Here is a 20,929-nt window from a genome sequence, read left to right as displayed (position 1 = left end):
GGGAGTCAGAGCAAGAGCAGAACAATATGTGTATCAAATTGCCAATTGTTGAATCTGAGAAAAGCCCATCCAAGATTTTTTAGTGAGCTGAGGGTTTCAACATCTGGAAGGATGGCATTTCATACATAATCTAGAACACAGTCAGTTGGACTATAAAATTCAAGGCCATTAATAACAGCTTTGCACTTGAAATACTTAGGAATAAATTTTGAGAGACATGAGATATCTTTCTTCTGAAAATTTCATTGCCTTATTAGGACACATAAAAGAAAATTTACCTCACTGAAGAGAGGTGCCAGGGTCTGGGCTGGAAGACAGGTAACTGGTCTCCAGTTAATGTGTGAGTTTAAATTAGAGCCAGAGTGAGAACAGGCCTTTATTTCAAAGTGTATGTGCTTAGGCAAAAAAAAAAAAAAAAAAAAAAAAGTTTCCATGGTTTCTGAAAAGCAAGGTTAAGAGAAGAAGGAAGGGTCAAGGATGTAGTAACTATTCCAACATTATCTAATAAAATATTCTAGAATTATATAAATGCTCAGTATTATATAGCCCTAATAGAAACTATAAACATGTATACATTGTGAAATTGAAATGCAGTCAGTGTGTCTTAGAAACTTACTTTTCAATTTTTATTTCGTTTTAATTAATTTAAATTTAGATAGCCATATGCGTTGCCACTTGAGTTGGCATAGGCTAACCCAATCAGGCAATCAAATATATTTTTTAAAAAAACTATTTCAAAACATAATAAAATAGAGGCAAGCGCTGATACAAAATTAAAAATATAAACTAGCGAGTCAAAGTGGAAAGAATGGAAGCAGATGTATTGGTTACACACTATAAGATACTTTGGATACTAAGGCAGGAGGATCCCAAGTTCAAAACCAGTCTGGCCATCTAATCAAGATCCTTTCTCAGAATAAAATATAAATGACTCAATCCCCAGTGCAGTCAAAGAAAGTAGAAAGAAGACAACAAAAATCCTGACAAAACACTGTCAATTTAGATTTCATTACATTTAAATTTTATTAACATGTGAATAGTTTAGTGTGGTATCTCAATACATGGATACAGCATACACAATCAACCCCACCTTTCTTTCATCCATCCCTCCATTTCCAAATGTCTATTCATCACTATACTTCATTCAGGTTTGATGTTTGCTTCCCTGGCAGCTAATGACCTCGACAACTCTGTCATATTTATTAACTGTCTGTATACAGTCTTTTGAAAAGAACCTATTCAGATCATCCGCTGTGTGTGTGCAAATGTATGTGTGTGCAGGTGTGTGTTTGTGTGTGTGTGCACCCACACGCAGGTTCATATACCAGGGACCTCCCTCTGGAAATCTGGGGGTCTTTCTCTCCACTTATTTTTCAGGAAAATGTCCCACATTGAACTCGGAGCTTAGTATTTTGATGAGACAGCCTGGCCAATGAGGTGCCAGGATCTCCCTGTCTCTGTTCTGGAGTTAATGGTGTGCTCTGCCACACCTGGGGATTAGAACTCAGGTCCTCATGCTTGTGCAGCAAGCACTTTACCCTCAGAGCCAGACCTCCATTCCTCAGCTGCCCATTTTTAAGTTGTATTACTTGGTTTTTGTGTGATTGTTTTGTGAATTCTTTCTCTTTTGGATAATGTTTTGTTTTCTTTGCTGTTGATGCAATAAATCCAATGACAAAAAGCAGGAAAAGGTTTCTTTCAGAACACAGTTGTCCATCACGAAGGGAAGGTCATAACAGGAACTAAAGGTGGGAACCTGGAGGCAGGAACTGAAGCAGCTGCATGGAGGAGCACTGCTTACTAGCTTACTTAGCCTGCTTTCTTATACAACCCAGGACCATTTGCCTAGGGGAATGATACCACCCACAGTGGGCTGGGCCCTTTCACAAGAACTGATCAATAAAATGCCCTACAGACTTGTCTGCAGGCCAACCCGATGGAATCTTTTTTTCTCAATTGAAGTTCCTTTTCCCAGATGGCCTTATCTTATGTCAAGATGACAAAAACAAACAACAACAACAACAAAAAACTATCCAGGACAGATTTTAGCCCAAAGTAATCAGTCCAGAATTGTTGACAACCATTTTCTCCTCTTCACTCTGTGAACTGCATGCTATGTAGAAGCTCTTTAGTTTGATAAAATTCTTCTTGACAATTTTGTTTGTTTCCTAGAGTCAACAATTTTTACTTGTTTTCTACTGTTGTTTGGTTTTGTGTTATTCTGTGTTATTTTTTTTTTTTCTTTTTGAGACAGGGTCTTGCTATCTAATCCTGACTTACCTGGTCCTCACTATGTAGTCCAGGATAGCCTCAAACTCATGGCAATCCTCCTGCCTCAGCTTCCAAAGTGCTGAGATTACCAGTATGTACCATTCATCACACTGTACGTTTTTAAAGTATATTTATTTTTTAAAAGAAAAAAAAATCTTTCAAATAAGGAGATGAAGAAGAGTTACAGCCAGGTATGTGACATGGGCCTTTAATCCCAGCACTTGAGAGGCAGAGGCCAGCCTGGCTACAGAGCAAGTTCTAGGCCAGCCAGGGATACACATGGAAACCCTGTCTTAAGATGGAGGGGTTACGAATATTTTGTTATACTAATAGAAGTTTGAAACAAACTTAAAGTTAACCTTCATACAGAGTAAACTTGGGAACTAAATTAAATATAGAAAGCTGGCGTAAACTTGCAATGCCTTTCAAGCCAGTTACTGTGGTAATCCTACCTGCAGTTATCTAGTCTGATGAACTAATAATCTCTTTTCCCCCAAAGATTCATTTATTTTATATATGTGAGTACACTGTCACTGTCTTCAGACACACCAAAAGAGGGCATCAGAAACCATTACAGATGGTTGTGAGCCACCATGTGGTTGCTGGGATTTGAACTTGGGATCTCTGGAAGCGTAGTCAGTACTCAACTGCTGAGCCATCTCTCCAGCCCCTGAACTAATAACCTTAAATGTAAACAAATGAAGTACATCCCAGGGGTTCACTTATTCCTGACAGTGCTGCTTATAATCATGAAAAACTAACGGATTCTGGGAAAACCATTTCACCCAGAGAGGAAAGATGGCTCCTCACTTCACAGTGCATTCACCTAAAAGAACTTTGTGAAGTCACTAGAAGTGAATGTTCTAGCAAAGCTGAAATAAATTAAAAGTTTTATTATTCATTAAGTTGTATAATTGTCACTCAGCATCTAAAGACATTTCAGTTAGCAGAGGACCACGTGTACACGGTGGTCCCAAAAGATGATATAGCCAAACGGCATGGTGGTCATCTTGGCTTGAGTAAATGCATTCTAGATGTTTACACAATGCCAAACGCACCTACTGCGCCTCGCATGCCTGTGTTTTAAAAGTGTGTTTTCGGTGAACTCCCCAGCAGTGGTTAAGGATCCACTCATGGTACCCGCTTTTACCTGATCCCAACACCCTATCCTACGTCCACAGTGCCCTCTTTGGATTGATCTACCGGCCCAGGGACTTTGCCTCCTACATGCTGGGCATCTTCATCTGCAACCTACTGCTGTATTTGGCTTTCTACATCATCATGAAGGTGAGCACGCGTGAGGAGCTGGCCACGCCAGGGGGCCTGCCCGCAGCTGGGGCTCCAGCCTCAGTGCTCTGCATCTCTCCACAGCTTCGAAGCTCTGAGAAGGTCCTCCCGCTACCAGTCTTCTGCATCGTGGCCACTGCCGTGGTGTGGGCTGCGGCCCTGTACTTTTTCTTCCAGAACCTCAGCAGCTGGGAGGTAAGCGGCCTGTTCATTTCATTTCTCCTCCTCTTCTTCCTCTCTCTCTCTCCCCCTCCCCCCTCCCCTCCCCCTCCCTTCCCCCTCCCCTCCCCCTCCCCCTCCCCCTCTCTCCCTAGCAGTTCGTGCTCCATCGTGCCCTTTGTACCTTCCTCCCTCTCTTGCTTTTTGCTTTGTTTTCCTCATTATCTAAATTCACAGCTTCTCCAGAAGAGAGAAGGCTTAACAGGCACACTTAAATAGCAGGCAAGTGACATTACTGAGGTAATACTACATGAACTGGAAAGCCCTGTAGATACTGCAAACACGATCTTCATTAGTCTCTTACAGTCTGTTTGCAGAAGATATTTAACATTTGATTAGCAATATTGACAAAGTCTTTCTCATCAAAACCGATATCCATCAAATGCAGGGGTGGGGCAGGGCACGGGACTACTATATCTGTCTTGTTGTAGACAGGAAAGCTGAGGTCTCAGAAACCAGTGCTGTATCTGAAGCACATGAGTGTTAGGCGCTATAAGAACCTCGCCCCAAGATGGCGATGGCCACCCGAGGGCCAAGTGATAAACAAGTCCTTATTAGGTGTGAAGGCTGTGCTTCAAGATGGCCTGATCTTACGCAAGTGTCACGAGCCTATGGAGAGATGATACGTGAGTTCATGGGCTCCTGGCAGGGTTTATAAGCTGCGCCCGGGAAGGGATGGGGGCTCACCATCTTGACTACCAACTGCTAAGCATCCTGAGTAAACTGCTGTGAGAAGGTTGTTCCGTGTCTTAATTCCTGCTGGTCAGGGTTGGCGCGGCACACATGAGTAAAGTCTCAGTTCTACCACAGCATCAGCACATTTGATTTTAGAACCCACATTTGATTTGTATGACCCCAGAAAGAAAACTTGTGAGCAGCCATCTTGTTTCTCCTTGAACTGGCGGTATTTCCCAGCCATTAGCCTACCCTCTGTGGCTATAGAGTGGCTAGTCTGGACATTTCCTAGAGCAGTGGTTCTCAACCTTCCTAACGATACAACCCTTTAACACAGTTCCTCATGATGTGGTGACCCCCAGCCATAAAATTACCTTGTTGCTACTTCATAACTGTAATTTTGCTAGTTATGAATTGTGATGTCCATAGCTGGTATGAAAGCTATCTGATATGTGACCCCCTCATCCCCAAAAAAGCCTTGACTAGCAGGTTGAAGACCATTGTCCTAGAGGTAGCTCCACATACCATGTGCCCTCTGAGTCAGGCTTTATCTGTGCAGTGTACAGCATAATAGTGGCTAGATCCTCCATGGTGTGGCCTGCATCAGCATGTATTCTAATTACTGAAATGTTTTCCACTGTGGGGCACAGTGTGTGCAACAGTCCATTCATCTCTTGGTGGACATTTGAGTTGTCTCTACTCCGGGGCTATTGTAAACCGCATTGTTATACTCTACTGTATACACAATCCTTGAAAGCTGCTTCTTCAAAACCAAACCCTGAAATAGTTGAGCCATGGGAGGCTTGCTTACATCTGCCCCCACTTTCCCCGCAGGGAACCCCGGCGGAATCCCGGGAGAAGAACCGAGAGTGTGTCCTGCTCGATTTCTTTGATGACCATGACATCTGGCACTTCCTGTCCGCTACTGCCCTGTTTTTCTCGTTCCTGGTGAGTCAGCTGCGTCTTCCCCCATCTGAAGGCTCACGGTTCCCCTCTGCTCATCCTCACGCCTCTCTATTCCTTTTGGTTATTCTCCACGGTTCTTCATCGCAAGTCAGTGTACTGATCATCTTCATCTCCGTGTGTGTGTGTGTGTGTGTGTGTGTGTGTGTGTGTGTGTGTGTGTGTGTGTTTACTGTGACTTTGTGTGATATCATAACTTTCATTTTCCCCTACTTGTCAATATTTGTACACACAGAGTGACAAGACTATTTTCCTTAGTGCCCTTGGATGGAATTGGTTATTTGGTTAATTGGTTATTTCCACAATGCCCTTGGATGGAATTGGTTATTGGGTTCAAATGCTCAGAATCCCCCCAGAAACCACTTAAGGCAGATTCACTAATTCTCATCCATAGACTTCCTTCTCATGATAGAATCTCTTCTTTCCCTTCCTCTAGTCTCACTGTGTATTTTGTGAAGATTAAGTTCCTAGATAAGCTCAGAGACGCCACCTAATACGCACACTACAAACCCACCGTCCCTGGGGTTTGCTTGTGTCCCTTCTCAGAATCCATGAGTAGGTAAGGTATGCTTGCATAAGATGACCACCGTCAGCATTTAGTCCTTCCTCTCCTCCTAATTAAATGTCTGTGGTACCTGAACACAGGCTGGCATGATAACTGGATTGCCACTGCAGATGGCTTCAAGCCCTCTGAGGTCAGCCCTGCAATCACAAAAGTAAAGCAGGGCTTCCCTCTAGTGGCCAGTGTGGGAAGTTCAGCCACTCTCTCTGACACTTGGACTTTCCTGATAAGGGGGACAAAAGATAACAAAATGGAGTTAGTGGTTCTGTGTGGGGCGGGAACTGAAGCAGAACAGAAATGGTTCCCTCTTCTGTCTCTCTCCTTCTCATCTTCCTCCTCCTCCTCCTCCTCCTCCTCCTCCTCCTCCTCCTCCTCCTCATCGTCCTCCTTCTACTTCTTCTTTCTTCCTTACTTCCTTTTTAAATGTTTATTCTTTACATAAATGACATCTCAGCTACAGTTCCCCCTTCTCCCACTCCTCCCAGTCACTTCCATCCTCCCTCCTCCTCTAGATCCACCCTTTCCCTATCCCCGACCCCTCAAAGAAGAGCAGGCCTTCCAGGGATATTATATATTATATAACTGAACGTGGAATAATAAGTTACACAAGACTAGGCACAAACCTTCATATCAAGGTCAGATTATGTGACACGTAGGAAGAAAAGGGTCCCAAGAGCACAAAAGAGTCAGAGATACCCACTCTCTTGTTAGTGAGCCTACAGGAACCATAACATATATGCCGAGGGTCTAGCTCAGATCCGCACAGGGTCTGTCTGTGATTGTCGCTAGTGTCTGTGAGCTCCTATGAACCTTACTTAGTTGATTCCGTGGGTCATGTTTTTGTGGAGTCCTCAACCCCCATGGCTCCTAAAAGCCTTCCTCCTTCTCTTCTTCTACAGTGATTGCTGTGCTCCGTTTCCCTTGGTCACCATCTAAGCAATGACTACCCAGGCCACCTCACCAAGTATTTTGCCATTCTCTGCCCCAAGCTCCCAATACCTACTACCTAGTTTAATTTTAACCCTCACAATACGACTGTGAAATATACTGTATTCTACCTCACATGCCTTCTTCCTGTTTGAGATCCTTTCATGAATGGGAGCTCCAGGGCAGAGGGTAGGTGCTGCTCCCACCCCCAGCCAAGTCTCTGGCATCAAGAATAGCATGGGAGAACACTCTTCATGGGTATTTGAGTAACTTGATAAATGAACTATACTTTCGTAACGGCAAACCCGGGTTCAAAACAGGGCAGTGAGGATCACTGCTAAAAACATGAGACCAACTTAGGAGATATGTGGTTTTCAGTCTGTGGGAGACATGAAGAGAAATCAGGGACTTAGTGTGGCCAGGACTTATGTTCCCTTCCCATCTCCAACTCTCTCACTCCAGGTGTTGTTGACTCTGGATGACGACCTGGATGTGGTCCGCAGAGACCAGATCCCTGTCTTCTGAGCCCCCAGCATCACAGGGAGAAGAAGGAGCAATCCACCTTGGTGCTGTTTTGTGGAAACATGGTGAATGCAGAAGCTTGACCACTGCCAGATGCTCCACCTGCTTCAGGGGAGTCAATGGTGTCTGCATTCACACAGGAAGAGCTTGGGGCTGAGCTAAACCTCAAGAAGAATGGTAGAAGGGAAGGCCTGTTGTGCACAGAGACAGAGCCAGGAGGCTCAAGAACCTCTGTTTGCAAGAACCTCTGTTATCTAGACACAAATTGCATTGGGCCAGCTTACCTGCCTGGCCCCTCCCATCCTCACTGAGATTGGCCAGAGAAACCGGCTACTCAGACCTCCCACCTAGAACCTTGTGTGTGGCCATTTCCACACCTCTGAGACACCTGCTGCTCTAGAAGGCCAAAGCACTATCTCATTCTCCCCTGGCTCTCAGAGGACCAGATTCCTCAGAATATGGTGCAGAAATGGGACCAAGTTCCCACCCAACTGGGGACAGACATTCTAGTTACTCAAGCTATGTCACCTTTTAGCTTGAATTCCTGGCACTGCCGGCAATGCTCTGAATGGGACTTTGACACACACACTTCTGAATAGATCACCTTTGTTGGACCCACGGCCTGGGTGATCACCTATTTCTTCATGTCTTCATCTCACCATTGGATGTTGACTCTGCACTCTGATGCTGCCTTCTTAGAAGGTCCCTCTTTCTCCATAGACTTCTAACGGCTCCAAGATGGACACAAATGGAGAAATGCTTTCTTTCTACAGCAGGAGAAATGATGGACGGTGCTTAGTGGCTGAGCATCAGACAGGCAGCATTCACCTTAATGACTCGGGATCCTGGAGCAAATTCAACAAACCAACCATGCTTGATGGCCCCCAGACACACCGGTCAATTTGTGCCTATACAGCCTTTTCGTGGAATAAGTGTTCCCCAGCACCATTACCCTGGTGTCCTCCACAACTGAGCCTGTCACTTATGTCACAGGTTCCAGACTACCTGTTTGAAGTTCTCAGCAGTAACTTAGGATGGACACATGCTCCTCCCACTACCACCAGAGGTCACAGCTAATCCAGTCACCTCTTACTGTATCCCATTCTCACTCTGTCCCCAGGAGGATGTAAAAAAAAGCGCAGTGTTCTAGCTTTCTTCTCTCATGTCATCTGGCAAACCCTATGAGAAACTCCATTTGGATCAGGCTTCCTGGTTGTGTGTGGTATGATGCCATCAGAAAATAGACACACAAGTGTGTGCACACATGCCTACTTGCTTGTGAAATTGACGTCATCCTCACCCAATGCTTTCTTGAACGTTTAGTAAGGAAATGGATCAGGCATTCCTCTTTAAAAAAAAAAAAAAAAACTATCATTCTTTCTCTCAGATATCTGTGTTCAACCGTGTGCTTTAGAAGTCTGAACAGCAAGCTTTTTCTGGTTTTAAAAATGTAAAGATAGTTTCCATGAAGAATTTTATGCAGTCTTTCTTTCCAAAATGGTCTCATGTTCACAATTTCTGTTATTCTTCGTTATTTCAAAACTTGTTGCCCTCTGTGGGTCATGCGAAGGCTATCAATCAGAGGGTTGTCCTAGTCAAACATCTTTTTTTTAAAAAGTTCCAAACAAGTGAGGTTTGGTGGTTCATGCCCTTAATCCCAGCACAGGCAGAGGGAGGTGGGTCTATGAGTTCAAGTCCCATCTGGTCTACAGAGTGAGCTCCAGGCCAATGAGACCGGTCTCAAAACAAAACAAACAAGTAACAGAGAAAACATTCAAATCTGGTTACTTATGGCTGACGTGAGCTGATTCTTTCAAATTGGTCCCCCTGGTTTTATATCCTAAATGGACCCAATAATGAAAATGTGTACAGCCATGTCCATCCACACAGTCCTGTGGCTGAGCAGATTAATATAAAGATACACTTATCTGTCTTGGAAGTTTGTTTGGGGGCAGAGAGTCGATAAAAATGGGAAAAGTGAAAGGGACCCATGGGGAGGGAAGAAGGGAGGGTGACTGTGCTTCTGTGTCCCTGTGCTCTGTTGTGTCCTGTCTTGTAATGTCACATGTCCTGATCATTTCTGTTCTTTGTAGCAGGCTAAAAAACCCCAGACCAAACCTGCTTTTAAAAAATAGACCTTCCAAGTCACATGTTGCTGGTTGTTTCTACTGCACAGATCTTGTGGCTGGAGGTCATTGTGCTTCATCTGGGACATTAGTGTGAGTGCTGGGGCAGAGGAAGGCCACAGGGAAGGAGCCTCGGGATCTAAAACGATGCCTGTGCTGACTCTGTCATGTCTATGCCCTTTGCCTCTTAAAAGCAAAGGCAAAGCTGACTCTGAAGGGCAGTGGGCTGGTGAGAGAGAGAGAGAGAGAGAGAGAGAGAGAGAGAGAGAGAGAGAGAGAGAGAGAGAGAGAGAGAGAGAGAGGGAGACTCTTGGCTGAGGACTGTCAGAAGTTAAGAGAGCTTCTTAGTTGGAGTGGAACAGAGATGCAACACCCAGAGGAACGAGACTGAGCCTGTAAAATACGAGATCTTCTCACCTCTCACAAACCCTGGGGCAGCAGCTGCACCTGTTCACACTGGATGCCTGGGAGATTCGCCTGTTTCTATTTTAGCAGCAAGAGAAGCCAATGGAAAACTGGAGTCTATCTGGGGAAGGGACTTTCCGTGACTAAAGGCAACCCCTGAGCCAGCAACTGGGGATGAAAACAGCTGCAGCTGCTTCCCTGGTAACTCCAGGCAGCCTGCAGAATGTTCTTTGGGTTTGCAAAATGCATGTGTCAGCGAATCAAATAATACCCAAATGTTTCTCCTTCTGAGTGACAAGCACGCTGTCTGAAACCGAGGGGGAAAGGCAGCAGCTAAGAGATACCTTTGTGAAAGCCACTGTTAAGTCTAAGAGAGATCACAGAGTCAGGCTTTTAGTCTGTGAATGTCAGCCTACTGGCTGTGTGACCTCAATTAAGCTGCCGAAGCTCTGATTCTCTGTATAGCCCAGAGCTCATGGCTCACAGAATGGTAAGGGCCCAGGAATGTGTGTTATCACAACGGAGCTGGTCCTCAGGTCCCACCTTCTAACACCCACAGGGATGCTGTGGCACAGTAACAAAGCCTTCGAGTGTCCCTGTTCTGTTCTCTCAGATCCTCCCTGGTAGTCTCCATGTTTCCTGCTCTCATCTGCAGAAGACCCTGGGGTCGAGGGGTCGCTTGACCTTCAGAGGCAAGGCCAAGATTATCGCCTCTCCATTCCCTAGGCTCCCCCTTGCCATCTGCCACTGCATTTTTCTCTTAGTTCCAAGTGGAAATCTTTAATGCTTCCAAAGTTGGGGCTTAGTACAGAATCTGGCTAAAAACAGCATCAGCCATCTCCACCCATCTCAAAGGAGAGAAAGCTCCAGCAGTTTTCTCCTTTAGAGCGCCTGACACCACTGGAATCTGACGGCTGCTATGTGTAGTGTACCTTACACTCCTACCCATCAGCCCAGGGCTCCCACTAGCAGGCAAACTGGAGGCTCTGCCTATATAAAGGGAGCCTCAACCTCTCGGGTACCCAAAAAGGTCCTAGAAGGAAAGATAAGTGTCAAGTCAGCCACCATGACTCATCTCCTGGCAAAAGGAAGAAAGAACACAGAGTGCAGATGGTTTGCTTAGCCTGAAGCTGGCCAAGCCTGGCTCACCATGATTCCACATGGAAGAGAAGTAGACATATTGCTTCCTTTGCTTTCACTGTTCAGAGGAGACAAGATATATATATATATATATATATATATATATATATATATATATATATATACCAGGGCTACGTTTTAATGTCTCTTCCCTATTAAGTCACCATTGTCAACAAGGCTACGTGTTGTCTGTCGTTAACACATGAATTCAGGTAAACTTAGCAAGCACCCCAGAGCTTCCAGAGTAGAACACTAGAGTGGTGGTTTTAGTTTGGATGGCGTCTACTAATAGAGGAATCTTTAATAGTGTTTTACAAGATTAAGTCACTCATCTCAGTTGAACCAGACAACAAACGAATGCTATCCAGCAATATCTAAGTGTTGTCTTCTACGTTTATGGTGGATATTCATTTTATAAGGCTGCTCTCAACCTACTTGCAATTACTGACACTCATTACTCTAATACGCACATGCACATGTGTTACTCTGGGTCGGGGCATGGAAGAGTACATCACATAAGACTGTAGCTATACATTTTTAGCTTAGGTTGTAGAAGCTGGCTGATCACATGGAAAAGTCAAGGAAGTAAGGTTGGTTGTCATTGTTTTCAGAAAGGCAGGCAGGCTAAGTACAAAGCAGGATAGAAGTAGTTAGCTTTAAGTGACTCTCAAGTGTATTATTAGCTCTGGTTATGAGTTCCAGCAAAACTTCATCTCTTAGAATGTGAGAGATGCTTTTATAACACCCATGCGGGACAGTTTATATCCATCTGTAATTGCAGATCCAGCGAGATCAGACACCCTCTTTACACCTCTGTGGGCGGCTGTCTCAGGCACCACATGGTATCACCCTATAGACATACGTACACATTCAAAAAGGACATCCCTCACTCCTATCCTATAACCTTTGGCTTCTGTGACGTCTGTGTGACCCAAGACCCATCAGCTTCACTGGACGTAAACAATGGTTAACCACATCGGCCTAAAAGCAATACTATACTTTAGTCAGGGCTAAGCAAAGGGTGCGAGGCCCATCTCTAAGTACATCACAAAAGGGAAGAGACATCTGGTATTCAGCTTTACATATCTTGCTCTGGGTCCCTTTATGCTAAATCTTGATATTTTTTGTAAATACAACTTTCAATCCTTTAAACAAAAGGTTATCAAAGATGATTCAAAGTATCTTATTTGAAGATAATGAAGCATTATCAAGTCCCAGAAAGACTCCAACGTGCATTTTGGGAGATTTTATTGTATTGCTTATGCAAAGTTTCACAGAGCACCTGGTACCAGGCAGGCCTCTTCCATGAAGAGAGTGCATTCAGTCTTCTTTACTCTCCTTCTCAAACACAGGACAACTTGTAGACTAATCTTTTTAGGGGGTGCATTGGCCTTTATTTTCTTCCTACTGCTCTATTCACTTCACTCAATCATTGGAAAATATTTGGACTGGGCAGTGGGAAGAACCAGGGCATACCAAAGGACAAAAGACTTTTATATCCTGTGCTCTATAATCCAAAGGAGAAGACAGAGCAGAAACAAAATGTTACCATGCGTTTATTTTTTTTTGCATTAAAATTATTTTTACAGTTCAAAATTTAAATAGGATTATTGGTTCTGATCTGTGATAATTCCAGGTCCTGGATCCCATACTGTAGAGACGGGGAAGCAAACAAAGAGGCCATTCCAGCTTGTGAGACTCAGTGGAGAATGTCACCCCCAACAGCAGAGGACCTGGTTCCATCTTGTCTAGATTACATTTCCCCACACTGTGAGATCACCACTGGCAGTTTGGGCTTGTTGTTGGGGCCATTCTCTATCTTCCTCATCACTAGAAGTCCATCAATGATTTTTCCAAACACTACATGCTTTCCATCCAGCCAGTCACACTTAGAACACGTGATAAAGAACTGACAGCCATTTGTACTGGGACCACTGTTTGCCATGGAAAGCAGGCCTGGAGCCGAGTGTCTAAGTTTAAAATTTTCATCTGCAAACGGACCCCGGTAAATACTGGCAACTCCAGTACCATCGCCATTAACAAAATCTCCACCCTGAATCATAAAATCCTTTATGACTCTGTGGAAAGTGCTACCTTTGTATCCTATCAGAACGCCATCTTTTCTGAACTCTCCAGTGCAGAATTGCCTAAAGTTCTTTACCATCTTAGGCACCACATCTGCAAAGAGCTCGATCTTCATGCGACCAACTTCCTGGCCGCCAATGCTGACATCAAAGAAGACCACTGGATTGACTGGACTTGAATTTGCCACCGCCATGGCTTTGACCCAAAAGTAGAAGCCTCCTATGCATTTATTTTAAGTAAGCAAAGAGTAAAAGAGTGGTTTCATAGAATTCTTAGCATTTGTCTCAGTCACAGTTCTGTTGCTGTGAAGAGACATCACGACCAATTCTTAAATGAGAAAGCATTTAACTGGAGGCTTGTTTACAGTTTCGGAGGTTTAGTCCATCACCATCATGGCAGGAAGCATGGTAGCATGCAGGTAGGTGCTGGAGCAGTAGCGGAAAGCTACAGCTGGCTCCAGAGGCAGAGAATCAGGGAAGGGGAAACAGACCCTGGGCCTGGCAAGTCTGACCCTAATGACATACTTCCTCCAACAAAACTGCACCTCATAATCCTTCTAATTCTTTCAAATTGTGCCAATACATGCTGACTAAGCACTCATCTGAGCCTGTGAGGGCCATCCTTAACTACATGTTGAGATCCTGAAGTGTTGGGGTGGATGGGGAGAAGATGAAGGGAGATTTTAAAGAATGGGGAACCTTAAAGACATAAACTTTGCACTAAAAATGGCTCCAAATACGCCTGAGAAATTTCAAGTATTAGAATAATAGAAGAAGAACATGAATGGAATGCTGCAGAGAAGGAAAATTACACTCAACTAGAAGAATGGAAACCCAGTTGAAAGTTGGTTCAAACAATCATCGTTTCCGTTCCATTTTTCCCCTCCATGAAATGGCTTTTACAATGTAGTACAGGCTAGTCTCCAACTCATGGTCTTCCTGGCTTTTCCCTAGTTCTGAAACTACAGGCATAACATCTTAGCTAGTGGCACTTTTTTTTCTGACTGCCTAAGAGGGAGGAACACATTTTAGCCTAAAACATTCCAAGAAGGTAAGTGGATTAGACAGGATTCTCAAAGGGATAAAGTTGGATAGAATACACTCGCGCATATGAGAAGAGTGTGTGTGTGTGTCTGTGTGTGTATGTGTGTGTGTGTTATTAGGGTGGCTTATAGGCTTTTATAGGCTATGATCCAGGCAGTCCAACAATGGCTGTTGCAAGACAAAAAGATGGAGAATCTGGTAGTTGTTCAGTCCATGAGACTGGAAGTCTCCACAGCCCAGATCTGGAGCTAGAATCCTGTAATAGCCCTAGAGAGTCTTCAATCTACCTTGGAATCCCAAAGAAATGGGTTCTAACACCAGAAATGGAAAGCCCCAGGAACAGGACAGATGAACTTGCAAGTGAGCAAGCAAAAAGCAAAGTCTTCCTTCTCCCATGTCCTGTTATGTGGACCACCACCTTCTGGGTAGGTCTTCTGACTGCAAAGGCATGGTCAACTGCTTGGGTTTATAGTTTGTTCCAGATGTGGTCAAGTTGACAACCAAAATCGGGCGGTGGAGGCACACACCTTTAATTTCAGCACTTGGGAGGCAGAGGCAGGTGGATTTCTGAGTTCGAGGCCAGCCTGGTCTACAGAGTGAGTTTCAGGACAGCCAGGGCTACACAGAGAAACCCTGTCTCGAAAAAACAAAAACAACAACAAAAAAAATAGAGTAAGCAAGTCAAGGCTGGACATGGAGAAAAACTCTATTGCTTTCAGGGTGACAGAATGAAGAAGTAACATACAACGGAAGAAAATGGTGTAACTTCCTGGACAGCAGTACACAGTAGTGTTGGTAACCAGTAATGGAGAGCTTGCAGAATGTCATTTAGTGAGAACACTATATAAATGTTAGGAAAGAGTGGCTGGACCAAAGGAAGAGCAAACTTTTTGGTGCTGAGGGTTTAACTTGTTAGGTAGATCTTTAAAACCTGTTTGCTGTTTTGCCTGAATGTCTGTCTGTCTATATGTCTATGTGAGGGCGTCCCCTGTAACTTTACAGACAGTTGTGAGCTGCTATGTGGGTGCTATGTGGGTGCTGGGAATTGAACCTGGGTGCTAGACATTAAACCAGGTCCTCTGGAAGAGCAGCCAGTGCTCTTAACTGCTGAGCCATCTCTCCAGGCCCAATTTGTTAGGTAGGTTAAAGGGAAAAGAAAGGCAGGACCTCAGGATCCTCTGAGCTGAGTACAGAGACTTGCAGCTACTCCAGGTGGTATTTAAAAACACCATATGAAAGCACTGGGTTTGAGCCCTGGCACTGCATAAATTGGGCAGGGTTGGCGCATACTATTATCCCAGCATTTGGGAGGTTGAAAGATGGGGACCAAAAGTTCAAAGTTTAAGAGTTACAGATTTTAGTTCAGCCATAGAGCACTTGCATAACAATCACTAGACCTTGGGTTCAGTCCACAGCACTGGGAAAAGAGGTTCAAGGTTATACTTGTATACTGGCTGGTTTGTGTGTCAACCTGACACAAGCTAGAGTCAACTGAGACAATGAAGCCTCAGTTGAGGAAATGCATCCATGAGATCCAGCTGTAAGGCATTTTCTCAATTAGTGACCAATGGAAGAGGGCCCAGCCCATTGTGAGTGGTGCTATCCCTGGACAGGCAGTCCTGGGTTCTATAAGACAGCAGGCTAAGAAAGCTATGCAAAGCAAACCAGTAAGCAGCACCCTTCCATCAGCTCCTGCCTCTAGGTTCCAGCCCTGCTAGAGTTCCCGCCTTGACTTTCTCTAATGATGAACTATATGATCTGGAGGGTAAGCCAAATCAAGCCTTTCCTCCCTGGTTTGTTTTTTGGTCATGTTTTTTTTTCTTTGCAGCACTAGGAATACTAACTAAGACACCTCAGTTACACAGCAAGTTCTAGGCCAACCAAGGCTATGTAAGAACGTGTCGCAAAAGAATGAAGAATGAAGTATCATATGCAATCTAACAGGCAAGCTGACATCCAGCTTCTCCCAGCCTGGAATGTCATGCCCACAAGAAAATATCTGTCTTTTCAAATAAACAGGAAGATGTTAACACGTAAGACATGCTGTGAGTAGACATCAAGCATTTCATAAGAAAAATGAAATGCCCACTTTCTTTCTTTCTTTTTTCTTTTCTTTTCTTTTTTTTTTTTCTTTTTTTTTTTTTTTGGTTTTTCGAGACAGGGTTTCTCTGTGTAGCCCTGGCTGTCCTGGAACTCACTCTGTAGACCAGGCTGGCCTCGAACTCAGAAATCCGCCTGCCTCTGCCTCCCAAGTGCTGGGATTAAAGGTGTGCACCACCGCTGCCCGGTGGAAATGTCTACTTTCAACGCCAGCATTGAGCAAAGCTTTTAGAGGGGGTGGGATATTGGGTTGGGAGCATCTTAATTCATCATCAAATAAACAAAAGCCAGGCCTCCTTGACTTGACCATTGCCAGGTCCTCTCCTGCTACAAAACAAACATGAGACTGGAGTTTGCTCCATCACTACTGGATCTAAGCACTGGCAACTGAGGTCTCCACTCCTGACTCCATCCCAAAGCCAGAACGGCAACAGAACAGATGATTCAGACAGCATCCATTCATTAGGCACCCTGCCGAGAGAGTACATATCACTGGATCAAATCCTGAAACCCTTCCCATTTTCCACATTGAGAAACTGATGCTTAGTGCAAACACTGTTCATTAGGTGAAGGACTGCTGCAGAAACCTGAATTTCCAGTCAGTAAGGTGTGACTCAGGTTGGACCAGGCACAAACTGTACCATGGGGAAGATCCAGCCATTATCTGGGTGTGTTTTTACACACGCAAGACACACAGCCTGGGACTACATAACTACTGAACATCTGAGCTTGTTAACAGGAAGTGTGACGCTCAGATGATACGTGGTTGTTAGAGAAACCCAGGTTACAATGAACCTGCAAAGCCATTTGGATTGTCAGCCAATGAAATTAAAGTTTTGGAAATGTTTGGCTCTTCAAACTGGAACAGCAGGACTCACGTAAGAAAGGCTGCATCTGTTTCGAAGCCTGTATAAATTCACTGTATATATAAATCCAGTGATTACACTTAGCAAAGAGATGAGATCGAAAGACTCACCTTTTAAATTAAAATGCATGTGCTATAAAGTTTCAGGTTATCACTGGGAGTCTGCTGGTTCCAAACCAAAATTGAAAATGGAGAAAAAGCAAAGAAATGATGTGGTGGGTTTTCTGACTTAAAAAAAAAAAAATAAATCAGGGGCCTGGAGAGATGGCTTCTCAGTTAAGAGCACTGATTGTTCTTCCAGAGGTCCTGAGTTCAATTCCCAGCAACTACGTGGTGGATCACAACCATCTGTAATGAGATGGAATGCTCTCTTCTGGTGTGTCTGAAGACAGCAACAGTGTACTCAAATAAATAAATAAAATCTTTTTTAAAAAATCAGGGACTCAAATAGTTGTTAAGAGTCAAACTTCATCCAGCAGGATCTCTGAGACTGTGTCATCCCAATGGACACGACAGAGTATCTAAGCCCAGTCAGTGGCTGAATCATCTTTGTCATTGGTGTTTGGGTCCTCCCCTTACCTCTGATAAGGTTGTGGCTTCATCTCAGCAAAACTCAAGCAGAGGGTATAGCTGCCCTGGAAAATTGTATTTTTCATTTATAGTAAGATGACAAAATATTTCTAAGTTTGTCCAGAAATGATGCAAACAACAACCAAAATCAACACAATTTGGTTTGGAAGAGGGCCATACTATCCAATTTCTTTTTAAAAACTATTATTTACCTTTTATTTCATGTGCACTGGTGCTTTGCCTGCATGTACTTCTCTATGAGGTTGATGGATCCACTTGAACTGGAGTTACAGACCTCTGTGATAAGCCATGTAAGTGTTGGGAATTGAACTTGGGTCCTCTGGAAGAGCAGCAAATGCTCTTAACCTCTGAGCCATCTCTCCAGCTCTAGAATATCACATCTTAATCTCAATTCTTAAGAAGCTAGAATGAAAATATTGTGCACTTTGACTTCCTGTGCACACCTTTCCTGGGGTACCTAAGAGACCTTTGTGGTTCTCATTTTATGTATGTATGTATGTATATATGTATGTATGTATGTATGGATAGATAGATAGATAGATAGATAGATAGATAGATAGATAGATAGATAGATAGATAGATGTGATACAATATATATTTATATATGACTTATATTTTTATACTAGCATATGTTATGATATAGACACTTTATGTCTATTGTATTTGTTCATGCATTGCAGGCTTGGTTTTGAGCTGATAGATTCAGTCATAGAGAGTCACTGGAACATGAGGATCCTGACTTGATAGTCAGGTGGTTTGCTAGCTGATACAGTCATGACTGATGGCATTATTTAGAGGTGATGGAAAAACTTGAAGGCAAGACTTAATTGGAGAAGGTAGGTTATGTCTTTGGAAGGATGTTATTATCTTTCTTTTGAAATGTATTTTGAAAATACATTTTGTTTTATTCTTAATTAACCATGTATGCGTACACATGTGGAGGTGCCTACAGACGACAGAAGTTGTCAGACATTAGTTACTTTTCTGTTACATGATAAAACACCATGACCAAAAGCCACTTAAAGAACGGTTCATTTGGGCTTACGGTTCCAGAGGAGTAAGAGTTCATCATGGCCGGGAGGCGTGGCAGCAGGCAGCAGACAGCAGGCACAGCAGCAGAACAGGATGCTGAGAGCTCTCTTCCTTTACATCAAGTATGAAGCAAAGAAAGCAGACCAGAAGTAGACCAGACTTTTTACTCTCAAAGCCTGTCTCCAGTGACAAACTTTCTCCACCGAAACTTTTCCAAACAGCATCACCAACTAGGGACCAGGCATCTAAATGCCAAAGATGATGGGGGACTATCTCATTTCAAACTACCACAGAGCCTCTGGAGCTGGAGTTAGAGCCAATTGTGAGCCGTCCAACATGGCTGCTGGGAACCATACTGGGGTCCTCTGTAAGAGCATCACATGCTTTTAACTGCTGAGTCATCTCTCCAGCCCAGTGAGCCCTGACCCCTTTGTGTCTGTCACTCTGCTCTCTACTTCTCAGCTACCCTGAAGTGACCAGCTTTGCTGTACCACACTGTTCTGCCACAGCACAGACCCAAAAACAAAGGCTCCAGCTAACTTTAAGAGTGGAAACTGGAACCCATGATCCAAAGTAAAATCCTTTCTCCTTTCCAAATGCTTTCTCAGGTACTTGTCATGGCAACAAAGTCAGCACAGGACAAGACAAAGACGAGATGTGATGGTTGACCTTGTCAACTTCATAAGCTCTGGAATTAGTTAAGAGACTCTCCTTTGGCCAGATCTACTAGAGTATTTCTTAAAATGATTAACTGTGGGGAGAGACTGTCCCCCACGTGGAAGACACCTTATGATGGGGACCCAGCCACAAGGAGGTTCTAGGGGAAAGCTGTGGCTTTTTGCCTGCCTGCCTTCACCCTTGCTGGTGAGTGAATCCACCCCATTGCCACCACTGCTCCTGCTAGTCTCTGCTGCCGCTGGAACCCAGCCTTTTCTGCCTTCCAGTGTGAACTAAAGACCAGTGGCTCTCCACGAATGGCCTTCCAGCACCAGACAGGACTGCTGAGGTTTACAGCCACTTAAGACTGAGCAGCTACTGATTTTTTCAACAGACACCCCAGTGAGTAAGAGTCCAGCATGACTCATGTAAGCCAATCAAATAAATTCCTCATGTGAGAATTCTGCTCCTCAGAGAATCCTAGTTCTCCAGGCATAACTGAGACCAACCCCTGAGTGTCTGCTATCCAACGCAAGGGAACACCTTACCTATGAAATACTTTTTCTTCCTATGATGCCATGCTGTTTTTTTTTCCTAACTATTTTTTATTCTGTATTTGGGGTTGATCATTTCTGCACTGTTTTTACTCCATCTGTAAACAATACATTGATCCATAGATCCAGGGATTCATAGATAATGAAACTTGGGGCCCTGTACATCACACATGCACACTTACCACAGAGCTACGCCCCAGCCTTACACTTTCTATAATCATGGTATGTACTTGTGATCACAACTAGAGAGGCTAAGCAGGATAGCTGGTTCCAGGACAGTGAGGGCTACACATCGAGACCCTGCCTAAAAAAAACAAAAGCCGAACAATATAAAGTTTATGTAAGTTTTACACAAAATAACGTTTGTTGTTATACATGTTTATAGTGTACAATCCAGTTTTCCCTTTTAAGTCTTCCCTTGTAAATTATGCTTGTAAGTTTTTAACTAAGTTAATACAGCCATAGTAAAATACCCAACTTTTTTTTTTTTTTTTTTTTTTTAAAGACAGGTTTCACTATGTAGCTCTGGCTAGCCTCAAATTCAGAGATCTGCCTGCTTCTGTCTCCCAGATGCTGGGATTAAAGGTGTGTGTCACCAGACTTTTTACTCTCAAAGCCTGCCTCCAGTGACAAACTTCCCTCCACCAAAACCCCTCCAAACAGCATCACCAACTAGGGACCAGGCATCTAAATGCCAAAGATGATGGGGGATATCTCATTTCAAACTACCACAGAGCCTCTGGAGCTGGAGTTAGAGCCAATTGTGTTAGTAGTCTTCCAACTTTCTTTAAAAGATTGAACTTTTAATTATGTGTATATTGGGTATGCATATGGATGGATGCAGCTGCTAGAAGAAGCCAGAAGAGCCTGTTAGATCTTCCTGAAGCTGGAGTCACAGGTGGTGT

General features: G+C 43.8%; 1 protein-coding gene and 1 pseudogene across 4 annotated transcripts in view; one reads left to right on the top strand and one right to left on the bottom strand.

Moving 5' to 3' along the window:
• Sidt1 (SID1 transmembrane family member 1) overlaps nt 1–8,924 on the top strand; it is a 90,197-nt gene extending 81,273 nt beyond the window's left edge. For 2 of the 4 annotated variants that reach the window (XM_076942983.1, XM_076942985.1), the window contains 4 exons: nt 3,453–3,558; nt 3,643–3,753; nt 5,287–5,400; nt 7,367–7,568. In XM_076942983.1, the coding sequence (XP_076799098.1) occupies nt 3,453–3,558; nt 3,643–3,753; nt 5,287–5,400; nt 7,367–7,429 (394 nt within the window). In that variant the 3' untranslated portion in view covers nt 7,430–7,568. Of the gene's footprint in view, nt 1–3,452; nt 3,559–3,642; nt 3,754–5,286; nt 5,401–5,851; nt 5,901–7,366 lie in introns of those variants that run through there. The other 2 variants (XM_034515124.2, XM_076942984.1) reach the window with 2 other exon arrangements.
• Nucleotides 8,925–12,593: 3,669 nt separating this feature from the next.
• On the bottom strand, nt 12,594–13,626 carry LOC117718188 (peptidyl-prolyl cis-trans isomerase H pseudogene; annotated as a pseudogene).
• Nucleotides 13,627–20,929: the final 7,303 nt, after the last annotated feature.

Source organism: Arvicanthis niloticus, chromosome 12 (genome assembly GCF_011762505.2).
Source record: "Arvicanthis niloticus isolate mArvNil1 chromosome 12, mArvNil1.pat.X, whole genome shotgun sequence".
In the NCBI taxonomy this organism is placed as follows: Eukaryota; Metazoa; Chordata; class Mammalia; order Rodentia; family Muridae; genus Arvicanthis; species Arvicanthis niloticus.
Note: the sequence above shows the minus strand (reverse complement) of the source record. Positions and strands in the feature narration are given on the sequence as shown.